The 18,577-nt window shown below is 40.7% G+C and overlaps 1 protein-coding gene across 3 annotated transcripts in view; it reads right to left on the reverse strand.

Moving 5' to 3' along the window:
- The window catches only part of PIK3CA (phosphatidylinositol-4,5-bisphosphate 3-kinase catalytic subunit alpha), a 44,586-nt gene extending 26,573 nt beyond the window's left edge, over window positions 1–18,013 (reverse strand). Inside the window, exons 1-3 of one of the 3 annotated variants that reach the window (XM_082056024.1) lie at window positions 17,734–18,013; window positions 16,956–17,004; window positions 457–870 (exon numbers count right to left, since the gene is read on the reverse strand). In XM_082056024.1, coding sequence (XP_081912150.1) covers window positions 457–808 — 352 coding nt within the window. In that variant the 5' untranslated portion in view covers window positions 809–870; window positions 16,956–17,004; window positions 17,734–18,013. Of the gene's footprint in view, window positions 1–456; window positions 871–6,898; window positions 7,101–16,955; window positions 17,005–17,733 lie in introns of those variants that run through there. The other 2 variants (XM_082056023.1, XM_082056025.1) reach the window with 2 other exon arrangements.
- Window positions 18,014–18,577: the final 564 nt, after the last annotated feature.

The following is an 18,577-nucleotide window of genomic DNA, read 5'->3' on the forward strand; positions in this document are numbered from 1 at the left end:
TTCTAAGCAGGATAGAGTGGTATTAAAACCTGTGCTACCCTAAATATGGTTTAAGATTTGTAGTTAAAGCCAGAATTTACAATTTTGTAAACTTCAAAGGAAATTAAGAGTGACTTCCTAAACAACAGAACAAGCTCTGCTCTGTAATAACATTAAATCCTGCTCTTAGACAAGCAAAAAATATCCTGTAACCCACATACAAATAAAAACACTTAAAAAGCAAAGACTTCACATGCAAATGAAACAGAATAGGAAAAAAAATTAATTCATAGTTTACAGATGTTGGCTTTACCATGCTCAGCATCTTCAGACATTTGATGCAAAAACTGACAGTTATGAAATGCAAATGCTGACTGATAGATACAGGTGACAAACAGCCCATTTCAATTTCTTTTTATTTTGAAGAGAAGAAGCCAAGCAAACGGATTAGCTATGTGTAAATATAGATAATCTCACCTATTTCTCTATTAAGAATCTTTTCTTCTCTGTTACCTACTGGTTCGATGACTTTTAGAAAAGGCTGAAACAGTCGCAGGTCACAAAGTCTCCGTGTTTCGTCAAAAAATTCTTCTCTTTCTGCTTCTTGTGTGACACTTACAAAAATGTAAGAAGATTCATCTTGAAGGAGCTGATAGAGAGGGTATTTTCTTGCTTCTTTAAAAAGTTCATGTTTAATTGTTAGTAAGGTGGCCTCACGGAGGCATTCTAGAGTCACTATCATTCCATTTGGGAGAAGACACTCCACAAGGATCCGCGGTGGCATCAAGTGGATGCCCCATAGTTCACCAGATGATGGTCGTGGAGGCATTTTTAAGTCTTTAGATAACTTTGTACTGGAATTTTTTCAAGTAGTGATTCATACAAGTAAACCTAAGTAAAAAACCAGAAATTTAAATATTAAAATGTAAAATATGAACATCACAAGGAACTTTAGATAAAATTGTTCAAATACCACTTTTACTTGTAGAAGAATATTCATTACAATACACTCAAAAAAAGACTTGATAAAACTGATGTCTAAGGATCTTGTATTTGATGTAGGTATCTCCTCAAATAAAATACTTACTAGTAGAGTCAGTTTGAAAAAAATGCCAGTACATGTATTGTCTTAGAAAATTAGAGGATTATTTCTGTTTACCTGAAGTTTATAATTTACAATTAGAACACTTAAATAGCATAGAGGATGAAAATATCTAATATTCAAGTCCCTATTACAGCAATTTTAAAGCAAATCTCAAATCCAGTTCTTCACATTTTGGACAGAGAAACATTTGTCATTTGGATGGGATACACACCATCAGCTCTGCTCAGTTTAGCCAAACCAATGCTTCATTTTTATTTTTTTTTCCCACTTTTTCTCATCCCAAACCTCTTAAATATTCACACACCACTAACATGAACTTGATTTTAAGATTCCATGTACACACAAAACTTGGCCTTAGGTTTTTTAGTTCAGTATAAGTGACTTCCACCAGCGACAAACCCTTTTATCCACAAAGCAGACAGAAGAACTGAGCTCCACTGACGTTTTTTGGTTGGGCTTGTTTCATTGAGGATCAATTCCCTGTTCTAGTTCCCTTTGGCAGCTGCATGAATGGCTTTGCTAAGCCAAAGGAAAGGAGGGGAACGCATGTCTGACCCTCTGGCAGCACTGCCTTACACTGGCTGAGAGCAGGTACTAGAAAAACTGTCTCCGGACAGAGTAGAGATGTCTGATAGCCCAGCGGCCAAGAACAGATGCAAACAAAGAGCAAAGGAACATGGCAGGTACACAGTAATACTTCATCAATAAGCTCTCCTAATCTTCAGCTATTTTACATCTCCTTAAGCTGAGGCAATATTTATGTATTTGTGAAAGAATCCATGAAGAACTATTGAGTTCATTCAGGAATTTTTCACGTACAAACTGTTGGCCTCTGTGATAAGAGCCAAGAACATTCCATGTTACAAATATATTTGCTTTTGTTTGTTCTGAAGCCTGATACTTCCACCTGATACCCTAGATTTCTTGTACCAAGTTCCTTATAATTGCTCTTAATTTTATAGAAATCCATCAAATCCTCCCCACCACCTCTTTTCCATAATAGTCCCAGATGATTTACTCCTCCTCTGCCCAAAAGTCCTTCTATATTTTTGTTAATCCTTGTCACCTTCCATGTATCCCTTCCACCTTCACAATACCTTTCTTGCAATGTAGAAGGGGAACAACCATATCTGCCCACCATGTTCCAAGTCCAAACCGAGCACAAGTTTACAGTGATACAATATGTTCTGCTGCTTTTCTGACTGTCACGGAGCAGCAAGACATTTTCACTGAACTAAATACCACAGACCTAAGCTCTCATTGCAGAACAGTAAGTTACTGCAAAGGCCATCATACATCATGCAAGTCTCCAACAGTGCATTACTTACACTTAGCCCATAATTTCATTGACTTCAACAGGTACATTGAGAGACGGTAATATCGACACCTGAACAGCAGTCCACTGCCCACCACACCTCTATCAACCAGCTGTCCTGAAAGCAAATGGCTGGGATAACTACCAAGCCACTATTCTAAAGCTATTCTTGGTCACCTTTCAAGTCAAAAACCCTCTTAAGACTGCATCTCTGTCTTGGTTTCTTACTAAGGAAAACCCCAAACCAACAGCTTCACACCTCTTCTCTTTTATCGGCTTTCTGAAAGCTCTTACTGCAGAAATGCAATAAATGCTATACTTATGCTTTGCTGAGCAAATGTCTTAATATATATTTATACACAAATACATACATTTTGTTTATATAAACACATATTATAAATGTATATAAATACAGATGTAAAAATGAAATAATGATCCTAATTTCTGTACTTCTATGCCTTGATACTTATTTTCTGAAAGTTTCCTTCCAAGTACATCCAGTACCTGCTTCTGCCACGCTTCAGTTCTTAAAAAGAAGCATTAGAATTAAAATAGTGTTTTCCCAAATCCACTGCTTCCTAAGCAACTCTGAGTAGCAATAAGGTTGTCTTTTTTAATCCCTCCTTTGTAGTTGTAGTTTGGGTTTTTAAAAATATCAACAAAAGTACTAAAGTACCACTGCAGGTTTAGAAAAATGCTTTTCCACTAACACCTCATGCATATTTAGAAGGGCTTTGCAACTGGCTGCTTTTTTAAAAAGAGCTTAAAGCAGCTATTTTTCTCATCGTTGCAATAGTCTTAGTGAGCGGATGCTGAAATGGAAAGTTCTAAGCACATTCACAGTGTATTTAAAGAGCCAAACTCAGAAACATTACCAGTTACAAAACATTACAAATGGACCCAAATAACATCATTTAGAGTAACTTGGAAAATTCTGAATTACTGATAACTATCCTCAGCTTACAGATAAAAGGAAATAGAAGGTTAAATAGCATCTTTTGGATCAGCCAAAGCATGAACAAGACTCCCTCTCCATACCAGTGAATCACAAGCGTATTTTCATTTCTTAATTACAAGCATAGGCACAAACACATTACTGTTAAGGCATATACCAGCATAAAAAAACCCCAAAACCAACAGCATGCACTTGTAAGAACTATTCTGTCCACACATACAAACAACAATAATATAGATGGACCACAATCAAATTAAATATTCCCAACACAGACTGAGTTTATCCCAGCAGCCTTTCAAGTTCGGTTCCACAACCTGCTGAGGCTCCTCTGAAGTGAGGGCTGTCAGAGCCCATCTTCTCCCTGCCCAAGGCAGCTCTTCTCATTCCTCACTGCGCCAGCACTCGTGCTCCCCAAGCCAGCGCATTACAGGGGCAGATGGATTAAAGTGGCAAAGAACTACTCATTTTTCCTCTCTTTGGTTAGCTCCTGCTGTTTCAGCTGCTTCTTTGAGATAATCATGGAGTCAGATGAACACCAGGTTCTACACAGGGAAGCGAGCACAACAGCAGTGCTGAGCTGGTTCTGCTTCCAGAATGGTGGTTGGTTCTACTGCAAGTTTCTCGTCCCTCCCCATCAATAATTGCTAACAAAACACAGAGACAGGGCTGGGACACACATACATATTAAATCCTTTTAGACTAGTATATCTTCACAGTAAATGTCAACCATGGCTTTTTAAAAACTTCAAAAATTAAAGGACAATTCAATACAATTTATTTAAAGACTTGCAAATGGTCCAAAAGGGACACCCCAAAAATCTACATTCTTTTTAGAGCAACTGCACTGAAACAGCAGCTTTTGTTTTAAATTGGGATACAGACATGTGCTGGAACGGCAAATACAGTCATTCTGTGTGCACATTCATTTTACTTGCACATGTAAGTACGCCTCCAGGGTTTGGATCTGGAAAGCAAAAATGTAAACAGAAACAGTTTTGAAGTATAGTTGGCAGCTTGTGTTTCTGTGTACACTTTAAATCTGGAAGGCTGCCTGGAATAAATAGAATCAATTATGTTCTTCAACAGTAAAAGACTATAATTTTAAGAGAATTCTGAAGAGATGTTATTTCACTGCAACTAAGGGTACACACCAGCACTTCAAATGAACACTTGCAATCCCTGACCTTCCAAAAACACCTTCAGCTTCTCTTCCCCTGCCAAAACCTCTGGGATACCGCAGATGCTCAGAGAGGCCAAACTCAAAGATGCCCACTGATACAATCACATTCTTTTCAACTCCTTGCAGCCTTCCTGATCCATTCAGCACACTCTCCATCACTAACCTTGCTTAGCACCCAACCTAGAAGTGAGCAGATTTCAAAATTCCATTCAAAAATAGTAAATACACATGGAGGAAGCAAGAAATTAAACAACACACCTCCCAAAATACTGATTCCCACTTGCCTCCAGATACATGTATCATATTAATGCTAATTTACATAATTTATTTTCTTATAGAATTGAAATCAGCTATAGTCTGATGTAGCTGATATAGTCCCTTATTAAGAATAAGAGATTCCAAGTTTGGAAAATTGGGTTTTGGTAAACTATGACAGTTCTATCACCGCACAGCACTGAATTGCGCAGAACTACAGCAGGACGGTTAACTCCATTTCATTCTCTTGAATATTTTATTACAAGTTACATACAGATGAGGTTCTCAGGGACATGGTTTAGTGCTAGAATTTGTTATGGTTGGACTCAATCTTGAGGGTCTCTTCCAACCAAAATGATTAAGTTACAGCCTACAATTATTTTTCTAATGCCTTCTTGATGACATCCAAATACGTTAACTCTGAAAAGGTTTACATGAGACCATCATAAAGTTTGCTGCTACTTCTTCTGAAAATAATTCCTTTCCCTTTAGGAATGGAGCTCAGCGAGGGAGAAATTCAGTAAGAATTGTACCACAGGATAGTTAGTATTGGTTCCTAACATTACTACGCAGAGAATTCATTTCTATGGTCAGAATTAAAGCAAAGCAAACTTGGGAAAAATTAACTTGAATAAAAAAAAACCATATATTTTCCTCTAAAGACATCTGAGGTTATTGCAGCTGTGTTCACCACAGTTTCACACATAAAAGCCCTGTGCATCTATAGCTCAGCAGGACACGCTGGAAGTATTTTTTTCCTCTGTGTTTTTTGTACATTAACATTTTGCCAGAACAACCTCAAACAGAAGTGTCACTGATCTAAGTATTCTGTGTCTTGCTGAAAGGAAGGACTGTAACCATTCAGTACAGATGGAATCCACATTACAAAAACAAGCAAACAAGAAATGACCTTCCATGGGCTCTTCTATGAGAAAGTGTGGAGAACCCTCCCTTGCTAAGAGAACACTTATTTTTACAGATTATCTGTTTACAGATTAGATGAAGTGAATTGATTTTCACTGTCTAGAGGTTATGCAAACATTCTACCAGCTCCACACAGATATCAATATTTGGCAATTTATATATATATATAATAATGTATATAAAACACAGTTAACCGATAAGGCTTTTTTCCCTGTAGTGTAAATTATCTGTGGGCATGCTCTCCAAAGAGAAGAGCTCCATCTAATATTAACACATATGTCTTATAAAGCAGGTGAAGGCTCTCTGTGCAAGTCTGTGGGTCAATCTAAAGAAGAAAGTTCGTTCACTTTAGGAGACTTACTGCTAAGGTTTTCTGTCATCAGCATGAGCACTTACAGTTAATCTTCAGGCTCTGCAAGAAGGAAATCCTTCCATCTATAACGCACCAACTAGCAAGAAATCTAGCAAGCACAGAAGGAAGCAAGAAAAAGTGTATGGTGCTGTAATACTATATTAAATGTATAAGGTATGGGATCCTTATGCAAAGAGGTACACATTCCAGGGACTGAGAACTGAATAGTTTTCCATTGCTATAAACATGAGCTAGCATTTCAAAAACAATTCAAAAGGATAGACTAAACACTCAATACAATTTTATCAGTCCACACTTGAAACTGAATTAGTCATTCAGTAAACTACTACACTTTAATTGAAGTCCATTGCTTTTCCCAGTCATAAGGCAAAACCCATTACATTGCTTTCATATACAGAATGTAGCAATGTTTTATAATAGTTTGTAGTAGCTTCACCATCAAAGAGCTCCTCATTAGGATTTGTGTCTAGATTTGAGTTCTTTACCAGGTAGAAGTTTCCTCTAGACTCTTAGCATTGCCTTAAGAAAAAGGCTTCTACTCATTGAACAATCCAACTGTGTTTGTAGATTCCGATTTACTGCATGTTTATGTGTAGGTTATATGATCATCTTGATTCTCTATCAAACTCACAGAAGGTATATCCCCAAATAAGCCATTTAAACTCCTGTGGAATTCCTAAAAAAAAAAGGGGGAATAAAAAAAATTCCTTGGACAAGAGTATCACTTTTCAGAATGTAAGACATTTCAAATTTTCTGAAGACCAAAATGTTTTACTCTCATCCTTAGACACATCAAGCACCCCAAAACTCACCATGAAGAAAACCGGGCAGAGCTGCCTGTCTAATTTCGCTGCTGTCTGGTGACAGTAAGACTGCCCCAGACTAGATATTTTCAGTATTGTCCTTTTGTTCTTCCTGCTTGCCACACTGGCATTCTTCCAAACTCCAGGAAGACTAGTACAAAGATGTCTGAAATTGTCCTCTATGAAAACATTATTGCGCACAGATTTAAACAGCAGCAATATTGCTTTGTTTAAAATAGAAAGCTGGAGACTTATATTGCAGTTCTGTCTTCGCGTTTCTTACGTATTACTTTCATCATCATTTCACAGAAAAGGCCCAGATACGCAGAATTGCTTATCTGATCACAAACAGCAGCTCAAGGGAAACAAACAATGATTTAACACTGTCAAAAACACATTTTCCTAGCATTTTGTTTACTTCTGAAACAGGCAAGTATTTCCAAACACTACCAATTTTATTTGGAGTTACCTACTACCTTCCCCCACCAAAACCCAATGCTGAGTACCTTGGCCTTGCTCTAGACAGAGCTAAACCCCCCTAACATTATTGGTAGCATCTGCAGGATTATAGTACAGCAGAAATACAATATCATTCTTTATTGTGAATATAAAACCTCACTGAAAATGAGCAAAAAATTTCAGTTTATTTCAATATGAAAACACTGGTTGACCTTTGTAAATTTTTATCTTTCAAATCCCTGCTCACCCTCCCCCATCCAAGCAGGCATATTGTTTGTAACTTTACTCGCTATCTGGGAGCCATGAAAACAGGATCACGAGAAAGGGACATTTGCAAGTTGCTGGTGACCTCTAAATTCCCACTACGACTGTGCTTTTTCCCTAGGGATCCCATGACATAGCAAGAGCAGAATGTCTGTCCCAGAACATTTTCTTCCAGTTAAAGGCAGAGTTTTTTCTTTGTTTAACAAAGGATAGCCTGGAATTAAATTTTCCTTTTTAGTCCTAAATCAGTCAGTAATTCCATTTCTAGCTTCACCTCAAAGGAAAGGATTTGGTTATTTATAGAAACATCAGTAGTCACAAAGCACAACAAAGAATTAGAAAAGTAACACTTCTCTTCACACTTCACATATCTGCTTACTCATCATTTCAACCATTAGCTTGGCTTCCTATGCAGCAGGATGAGAATCACTCTGCCAGCCGGCTGTGTTCTGGTTGGAGCTGCTTCTCCGCAGCCAGGTGTGCGCTCTGCAGCTCAGCCAGCAGCACTCTAATTCTTTCAGGCTCTTTAAATCAAAAGCCTTAAAGTTCAGCAACAAAATCAGAGCAACATGCCATTTTGCACCAATAGAAATAAGGTTTTCCTCTTATTACATGTTTTTCCTTAATGCTCTATTTCATATCAGCGACAAACATTTTTATGTGAACATCGGAAAGAACTTGAAGTAAAAGTACATAAACCATATTCTGCTCCTTGCTACAAATAACTACAGGCTTCCAAGTCAGTTTTCACATGTTGAAACATTCTGCTTTAGGAAATCAGTGCAAGATGATGCAAACAAAAATTAGAGTGTCTTTTATGAAATCAGATAGGTAAAAAATGGTGAATATATATATAAAAACACAAAACTCCACCTTAAATAATGCTGTTTACTTTTCTTCCCATGTTTCTTCCCATCCTCCCACCTTCCTGGGATAGTTGGAACCCAGACAGTAAACAGGATCTTTAACAACAGGAAGCGCTGGCACACAGACAAGGACAAGGAGCTGAGCAGAGGGAACCCAGGTGTCCTGCGCTCTCCTCTAGTCTGAATCTTCCCCTAACACAAGGAGCTGTAACCCAGATCCTGAGCCCTTCCTGGTGCTACCTCCCTCAGGCACATCCCCTCGGCTTTTAGAAGCAACTCTGCCACAGCAAGATGAACCTCCTGTTGTACTGAAAAACAGATTTCCTCTCCTACTGTCCATACCTAGAAGGGCAGGGAAAGAACTGCAATAAATCACCAGAGGTACTGCAGTCCTCACCCTGCCACGCTTGCCTCTCTACAAGCAGTAGTATCAAGAGGGTTCAGCCTACAACATTCATCTGAGCAGCTTCTCTGGATGGAAGGCACAGAGATAAATGTGTGTTCATAAGAAAATTTAACTGAGATTAGTCTCACATCTGTTTTTGAATAAAGGTGGATGTAAATTCATAAAGATCCACCCTGTGAGCCCTTCCTTTACTAAAAAGCAGCTGAAAAAACATCAAACTCAGATTGACTTATAGCATATTGTGTACTTCCCATGTAACATTTCTTAGGATGGAGTCCCAGAGCAACTTTAACTTGAGATAAAAGGGTTTCTTCCACACTAAATTACTCCAGATTCTGAAAGCAACTATTGTGTAAAACAAACAAACAAAAAACAACACAACAAAAAAAAAGCCACAAACTTTTAGAGTGGCAGTAGATAGCAGTATTTTTGCAACTTTGCAGATTTTTAAGCATAAAACAGTGAACTGGAAGACAGAAGTTTCTGTTTTGTAATCCAGATATAAATTAGCTGTCTATTTATCTTAACTAACTTCTGTAGCCAAACAGCATTTATAGAAGTATAGGTTTAGTCTACATGGACTTACTGAATGCAATTAGCAAAAATCATTATTTCTACTAGCAGAGAACAGGATGCAACTTCACTTTTGATAGGTATTTATTAACTCCCTTTTAAAAAACATTTGTTGAGAGAAGGAAGTTTGTGACAGAGTTAACACAAAGGCACAGCCACCTTAATGAAAACTTCCAATTCTGCTGCTAAATACACTTGCTCTACAAACAGCTGAAATTCATCTAGTTCTTAGCAAATTGTCCTATACAAAGACATATGGAACAAGATAGCAAGCAAGCAAATCCAGTTCTCTGCAACCCCTGGCCCTGTAGAAGTGGTTGCCTACTTCTACACAAGCTATAATCACAACAGGAAAATACTATGGCTTTTCAAGAGTCAGTTAGAAATAATTAAGTACTACTCCCTAGTAGACTCGTTTGTGATACAGAGCCAATGGTGATTAACTAAATATTTATTTAGCAGTAGATGATAACCCTGCTGAAAGGTAAGCACCACTAGTTTTCCATAAAAGATTATCAACAGACCTTTATTTACTACAGCAGCAGCCTGAGCCTGTCCTGCTCACCCCACATACCAAGTAGGAGCAGCACAGGGGGACGCTGAGCAGCTGCGTTCAGTGCCACCACACGCTCCCACCAAGCTTCACCTCCCCGAAGGTCACACATCACGCAGGTGTAGTGCCCCAAGCACACTGGAAAACTGGGTCTTCCATGTAAACAACACTGCTGACCAAATTATTGATTTTTCTAAGCACATTTGGCTGCGTTAGATAAGTTACAAAGAAACCAAAGTTTGTCTGAAACCTTAGGGAATGTAGGTTTAGAATCACAGAATCAAAGAATGTGCTGGGTTGGAAGGGACCCCCAAGGATCATCAGGTCCAACTCTTGTTCCTGCATATGACAACCCCACAGTTCACACCATGTGTCTGAGGGCATTGTCCAGTCTCTTCTTGAATACTGCCAGGCTTGGTGCCTGGGGAGACTGTTCCAGTGTCCAGCACCCTCTGGGTGAAGAACCTTTTCCCAATGTCCAACCTAAACCTCCCCGGCACACCTTCCTGCCATTCCCTCGGGTTCTGTCATTGGTCACTAAAGAGAAGAGTTCAGCACCTGCCCCTCCTCCTCCACTTGTGAGGAAGCTATAACTGTGATGTCTCTTAGTCTCGTCTTCTCCAGGCTGAACAAACCAAGTGACTTCAGCCACTCCTCATACGGCTTCCCTGCCAAACCCTTCACCAACTTTGCAGCCTCTTCTGGACAATGTCTAGCAGCTTAATATCTTTTTTACCCTGTGTTGCCCAGATGTGCACCCAGTGCTCCAGGTGAGGCCGCACCAGCACAGAGCAGAGTGGGACAATCCCCTCCCTGCCCAGTTGGCCATGCTGTGCTGGATGCACCCAGGACACGGTTGGCCTCTTGGCTGCCAGGGACACTGTTGGCTCATGTTCCACTTGCCATCGACTGGAACCCCTAGATCCTTCTCCGTGGAGCTGCTTTCCAGCATCTCATCTCCCAGTCCGTATGTACAGCCAGGGTTGCCATGTTCCAGCAGCAAAATTCGGCACTTGCCCTTGTTGAACTTCAGGTGGTTGGTGATTGCCCAGCTCTCCAATTTGTCCAGATAGGTTCATTCTTATTCTAGCTGTTGACTCTGGTTGAATAGGACTTTTCTCTGCATTTACAGGTTGAGTGCCAAATCATGACTCCAGACACTAACATATTTGCATCTGCGTTCAAGTACAAACAAACATGATTCACTGTGACTATGTATGTCATTAGGTCCTGCATGCTTCAGCCTGAAGTATAAAACCAGCTACGGTAAACTGTGACAAATGGTTCTTCATCATGTTTAATCAAATGTTTATCATCTCTGTACAGATCTGTTAGAAGCATCTGCTTTGCAAGCCTTATGTTTTGCAAACAAAAAGGCATGATTTTAAGTGTGGGGCTACTGAAATATTAATATTTGCGTCAGGGCATCTTTTTCCTATACGTCAAGCTGTTACCCAAATTGTTTCTTTAACAAGGTCAGAGTACCAACAATTCATGTTTACTACATCTGAAAGAAACGGCTAATATTTGCCTAAATAGATAATGTTTGCAATCAACATGAACTTTCCAAAGAAGAAAGTGATATAAGCTCATAGGTATTTAAAGAGTGAATACCAGCGGTATCTCCACAATAGTGGAAAGATTTCCCAACTTCCCAGCTTGGAAAGTTACACTCCTTGTATCACCTTGCAGTTGCTTGCAATACTACCCTATCTGCTTATGCATTATACAATGAAAGGCTTGGAAAAGAGTTGATGAAAGAAGAGTTAAAGAGCTGCGTTGAAAAGTAATTTGACAACATAATTGAGAAGAGTTTCCACAGTCAGGAATAGGTCTTGCTTTCCTTTTCTTCATGTATCAACTGCTGTTTTGCTGCTCATTGGCTTCTGTTTTCATCCTTTATCTCTTGTTGGTAGTTATGCCACCTTCCCCTACATGTCAAAACATTCCAAGCTGGAGGTATCTAAGATCTAGGGAGTGCTGCTGAGCAGTGATAACAACATCACTGTTTTATCCTCCATTTCAGAGCAAGTTATTAGAATTTTACTAACCAAAACCTTGGTAGGCAGTTAAACATAAAAAACAAACCGAAACCAGTTAAACTTCACCTTCTCAAATAAAATGTTGCAATCAACTTTAAGTGCTTTCTTTTAGCTAGTAACCACTTATTTAAAAGTGCACATAACTGATTACGTTTATAATCTACAATGACAGCATTCCAATTTCACATATTACTGGTTTACACCAAAACATAATTTATTATAAAATCAATCTTCGTAACAAACTTTCTAGGCTAAAAGCAGTACTCACTGGCACCCTGTTTGGACACATCCTCAGTTATACACCCTAATCAAAACTATTCAAGATGTCTGGATGTTGCTTAAAAATTAGCTCTCTCTTAGGCATTAGAGGTTTTCTCAGGACAAGTGCTCTTGTATAGAACTTAATATTAAAATTTAAGGAGATTTCAGGAGGTGACAGCATGAAATTACAAGAAGATAAAATACAACATATTAATCACTGTCCACCCTCCAGTGAGAATGCCTTGACAAATTGGTACGTGGAACTGGTTGTTCAACATCCACATAAACTTTTCAGAGGGCAGCAGAAGAGCAATTTTCAGTTTTATTAGTAACACTTTCACTTTTATAATCCAGCCACAACATTTGCCGATCATTCTGTTAAAAGCCAGGAACATAAATACAAAAATGAAGAGTAAGTGATATGTTTTATGATCCACACAGTGGAAAGGCCACAAAAAGCACTATGTGGAATGGAAGTTTTTATTTCTCTTTTCCCAAAGGAAGCTCACTCTATCTAGAAACTTCCCCTTACGTTAGTACCATTAACTTCTATCGTTTAAATTATGCCTGTAGTCAAGAGTTAGTGTTTTCCAGCCTTAATGAAAAGTACCCAAGTTAACAGCAAGAGTTAAAAACCAGGAACAGTCTTGGAACACATTGGGCAAGAGTCATTCATCACCATTAACTGCCACGTTAAGTATTGGCAAAAGACTGACTAATTAGTATGGGAATAACAAAAACCGTTAAGTCTCAATGACAAATAAGGTTTTTGACATGTTGTACAATCTAAAGGCAACCTTCCAATTTTCTTTTTCGTTTGGATTTGTGAGAAAACACCCAGGGGACGTTTCTCTATATTTCTTTGCCTTAGTAGAGGGTCATAATGTACAGCCAATTAAGTGACTCAGCTGTCTCAACATTTCAGGGAACTTTACAGTAAGTCTTACTCAGTATGTCTCCTATATTTGACAAATAGGCTTTGTGGTTCACAATCCTCAAAAGCTACGTTTACAAGCATTTCTTTATATCAGAAGCTATAAGCAAAACTGCCAAAGTTTTCCTACATAAAATCCATGCAGTTAATTTATGGAAATATTTTAACAGGTAGACCAAACAAACAAACCCCAACAAACAAACATCAAAACAAAACCACCAAAATCCAATCTCTTTGAGGCATATCTAACCTCCTACTGGTACAAAGCAATAGGGCATGAAACAAGAGATCGCTGAACCTTAAGATCTATGTTTGACCCAACTGTTCTTAACTAGACTGGAGAGGTCGTCACTCAGTTCTGCTGCTGCGAGTTCGCAGCCTGCCTGAGAGGCAAAGCTGCACCAGAATTGTCATTCCCTTCTATTTGACAGAGGTAAGCTGGTTTATTTGAATTTTGTTTTCACATTTCTGGAGTTCAGGTATTTGAGCACAGTTTTTCAAAAACAGACTATAAATATTCCCAACAAGTGTACTTAGACAGTTATGCCTGCTAAGTGTTGCTATTCCCCACTTCACTGGCTTAAAGAGAAGAGCACTCGTAATAGAGAACAAGGGATGATGTCCACTGTCCCTCACATTTCTTGTTTGAAATACACAGGTTTCTCAGCCTGCCTTTCACTAAATATGTACCCAGAATTAACTAGAAAGATACTTTGCTAGAGTTGAAGTGTTAAGGTATTCTATGCAATATAAAACAACATACTGGCTGCAAAACCATTAAGTACTGCTTAGACTGATGAGACCAGTCCATAATTGCATAGACTGTACTCAGTCTGCTGCCTTTCCATTTGACCACAAAAGTTAACTTACAGGATTTATAAAAAATGCCCCTTTATTAAAAAAGTTTAATTCCCTCCGCTCCCCAGTTGGGCTTGGTTTTGTGCTGGATGGGTTTTTGTTTTTAAAGTTAATGCTATAGCAGTGCTGCAGGGGGAAAAAAAAACGTTAATACTGAAGAGCATTATTTCTGATTAATTTAATACTCCATTAACCATTCAGAAATAGAATTATAGAATAAATTCATTTGAAAGGAACCTCTGGAGGTTATCTGGGCCAACCCTGTACTCAAAATAATTCACATAAGTTTGGTGTCCAAATAAATAGCAAGAGAAACAAATCTATTTTCTCTCTCCACTGCTCACATTTGGATTAAGATACTACAAAGAGAAACTTGTAACAGAATTCTTTGCCATGACACAATCAACTTAAAGGGCAAAAGAAAATTCCCATCCAGTTTTAGCATAAATATTTTTGTGGCCTCTTCTAGCCACAGCTACAATTTCAGACAGGCATCATCACTTGAAGCAGCTGGATGTCTGGCTTTTTAAAAGGATGAGACAAAACTCCTACAAGCATGGAATGTAATGCATAAAAAAAAAACTGAAAAAAACCCAACAAACTGTATCTCAGCTTGGACTACAAGTCATGAGTCTGTCTCTTCAGTTAGCCAAAGTACCATCACTTATTTTTTTCCCCTAATGCTCCCCCTCCAACTTGATCACACACAGAAACACATACAGCACACTTTTCCTCAACTGTGAAATTTACTAGATTTCACACATTTTTCAGTACTTACAAACCAGTAAGTCATAACACAAAACTTAGTTTTGTAATAGTATTTTAAGACTAAATTGGAAGGACTAGTTATTGGAAGGACTATTATTTGCTCTAGTTATAAGTCATAAAAATCAGTTTCTTCATCAGTATCAAAGGTTAAAAAAAAATTCTTAGCTTCCCTCCACCCAAATACAGTATTTTTCAAGTGTCCCATTAACTACAGCCTTTGTTAACCTTGATTAATGTACTCAACTGTGCAAAGCAAACCTACATATGATGCTAATCTACAAGATGCTAGTATTTCTTGTGTGATTTGGAACGAATGTATTATCATCCCAATTTCCTTTCCCCCAAAGCAGGCAGGAAAAGCAGTAGCAACAGCTCTCTACTTGTACGTGACTGACACTTGTAAGGTGTTCAGAAACCTGAGTGTTCCTGGTACCCAGAGAATCCCCACCAGAAGTCTAGGAGGCTACAAAATGAATTGACAAAAAGTTTAAGAAAGCTGTTTTTGCAGACTAAATGCCAGCCTTACGCTTGTTGTTTAGCCATTAATAGATAAATTTAATTTCTTTCTGTGTTAAAACTATGATGACCATCAAGGTTGTTCAAACTTGTATTACACATGACCAAGCCATTAGAAAGCACACTGCATGTTTGAATCTCAACAACTATGCTCAGAAGTCCATTCTTTACGCAATAACACATTTTAAAGGTGTGATTCTCTTCCAATAACCAGAAACCTTTTATGATATACTTGGTATATGCTGGTGAAGTGTGAAACCCTTGTCTGTTGTAGAAATTCCTATTCAAAAGCCTCCAGCAACTTTTAAAAAGTGAATTAGCTACCCAGGAAGAACTATCCCCCATTTGCTTCCAGAGAGCAGGAATAGCCTGGCGATCAGAGAAACAGTTAACTAAGTACTGAACTACTTCATGACTTCCGATAAAGCACGATCGCTTTATAAACAGCTCAACTACACCACCTTTCCCAAAGAATGCTCCAGAAAAACAAACAAACAAAAATAAAACAACACTCAGTTTCACTATTCGTGCAACTAAACTGAAACAAGCAGGAAAACAAGGCTGCCACTAACACAGAATGACAATCTGAAGCAACTAAAACACAGTGATGTGGATTTGTAGGCTGGGCTCAGTGTGCTTTGAAAAAAAACAGGAAACACTGTCTCCAGGTTGCTAAGAATGGCATCAAGCTAACACCTATGAAATGCAGAGCATCTGCTCCAGTCAAACTCCAACTGCAGCTCTGAAATTGTCATATTTTTTGGCTTAATGAAAATGCAGAATATTTTGCAGAACACATAAGGAATTGTGTTGTTTCATAAATTCCTCCGCAAACACTGAGCTTGGCTGATGTGTGGTTTGTCTACATGACATTGGCTAAAATACACTTCCAAATAACTGACCACTCCAGAAAAGATTGCCAATGTTCTTATTTGAGAATAAAGTTATTTATTGTGAAACGTTAAGCTCACATGGGGCTTGATTTCAGAACAGCTTATCTAGTCAGTTCCCTATAGCAGACAAGCCATTAAATCCCATCATCCCTAGGACTGAATTATTCCTAGGAACTAACGATGTTTACACACAAGAGGTGGACTTTGACTATTACACTGCATTATAGAATTGCAGCATGAAAGCAACTGAAGCAACAAGTATGAGAACATCTCCATAAATTAATTGTGAGGTGGGAGAAATTCAAGAATGATTCAGATCATAATAGAAAAGTCTCTAATTTTACCCAATGTGACAAACATGAAAGCCTGCTACAGCTCAAAGCTAAGATGTGAGGGTACAAGTAACTAATGTAACAGGGTCCAGATTTCTTCTATTATGTACTACAAAATCCAGATTTGGAATCCAGCTTACTTCTTCTTTACAAGTTTGCTGCAGAGTGATCGTAACTGCAGAATTAACTCCAGCAAAGCTTTATAGTCCATACTTCTATTTCAAACATGTACTTCCCTTATGCTTGTTCTGAATATGCACAGTTTATAAAGCAACCTGTGTTCAATCACATCTTTAAAGTCAACAAGAATAAAGTTAGAGAGAAAATATATAGAGACATACCAGTAATAGCAGAAGTAACAGGTCTGATACCTCAATAACTTCAGGAAAACTGAAAACAGCAACAAAGTCCCCAAAGAAAAACAAACATGCAGTTTGTATTAGTTTGGTCATAGTTTTGTTAACATACAGTCTACTAGAACATACACAAATGCTGGTAAGAAATAGCAGATTCATACTTAACATCAATAGAAAACTCCCTCTGGACAGTATGAAATAAGCAAGAAGTTTTTTTTATAGGTGACACAGATGCGACACTGCTACTGTAAGTCAACTGCAGCCAGAAAGAGGAGCCTGTGTGCCACAGATTCATATACACACCCAGTCGGATAGGGCTCCCAGTGTCCTTAACCAGCCCAACCGTGAGCCCACACACTCCATCCCAGCAACTGCTGAAACATCGGTACAGAAAGCAGCTGTGACTCGGGGATGGAGGGAGCCACACTCGAACGCAACAAACCACTACAGTTTTTACTCTCCCAGGTCAGGTCCCTACAAGAGACCCACAAGCCAGGACCTGCCGGAGGAACCCCTCGGAGCTTTCCCAGCCCAGGGAAGCGCCACCGCAGCTCCGGGAGGACGCAGCCCCACTACGACCCCCCCGCCCACCCAGGGTCGCGCTTCCCCACCCGACTGCCAAAGCCGGCACGACACCCCGCAGCGCAGACCCGCCCGGCCACGGCGCCCGGCAGCCCCGAGCCCTGCCGCGGGACAGCCCCGAGAGCGCTGCCGGCCCGCGGGGCGGCCAGGCGGTCCCAGCACCGACCGCGGCCCCACTCACCTCACAGCCGCGGCCTCCCCACCTCCCAGCCGGCCCGCGGCCGCCGCCCCAACGGGCAGGGCTGGGCCGGGCAGAGCTGGACCGAGCAGCGCCCCGCAGCACTCACAGGCCTTCAGTACCCCACGGGCACCTCCGCGCCCCTGCGCGGGCGAGTGAGCAACCCCCGGGCGCTGACGGATACAACCGCTCCCACCGAGCCGCCTCCCGCACGGGCAATAACAGGAAGGGAGCGGGGCCCTGACCCCGGATGGGGATGGCGCCGCCCGCCGGAAGTGGAACGGCCGCGGGCCGGGGGGAGAAGGCGGTGGCGGGTCGCGCGGTGTGCGCTAGCGGAGGGGCGCGGTGTGACGTCACCGCGAGTGAAGCCCCGCCTCCCGGTCCGGCTCCCGCTCCGGGGCGGTAGCGGCGGCGCCTCCCGCCAGCCCGGGGCCGCTCCCAGAGCCCGCGGCGGTGTTCTGCTGCCCCCTGCCGCCGCGGCGGGACCTGCACCGGCGCTGGGGCGCCCGCCTTCCCTCCCGCTCTCCTTGGCCGGCGCTGCCGGTTCCGCACACAGCACCGGGCCACCGGTGACCTGACCGGAGCGAGCTTTCAGAAAAACGGGCTCGGCCTGCCCCGGGCGAGCTGGGTGTGACAGGCCAGCCGTGCCTCTGTCCCGGTTTTTGTCGTAAAGTCATTAACGCTCCGCTGCGGCCGCGGTTCCGCCACACGCAGCAGAACCGCGGTGGCCGAGCCCAACGCGCTGGCGTTTCCCGGCTGGGTTACCGGTGACACCGCGAGTTTCCTTCACAATGGAGCTGCCGCTGGGGTCGAGTCACTGCACGTGAATGTGGTGTTCTGTGCGGAG

The sequence above is a fragment of the Streptopelia decaocto genome, assembly GCF_964273445.1.
Source record: "Streptopelia decaocto genome assembly, chromosome: 6".
Classification (NCBI taxonomy): domain Eukaryota; kingdom Metazoa; phylum Chordata; class Aves; order Columbiformes; family Columbidae; genus Streptopelia; species Streptopelia decaocto.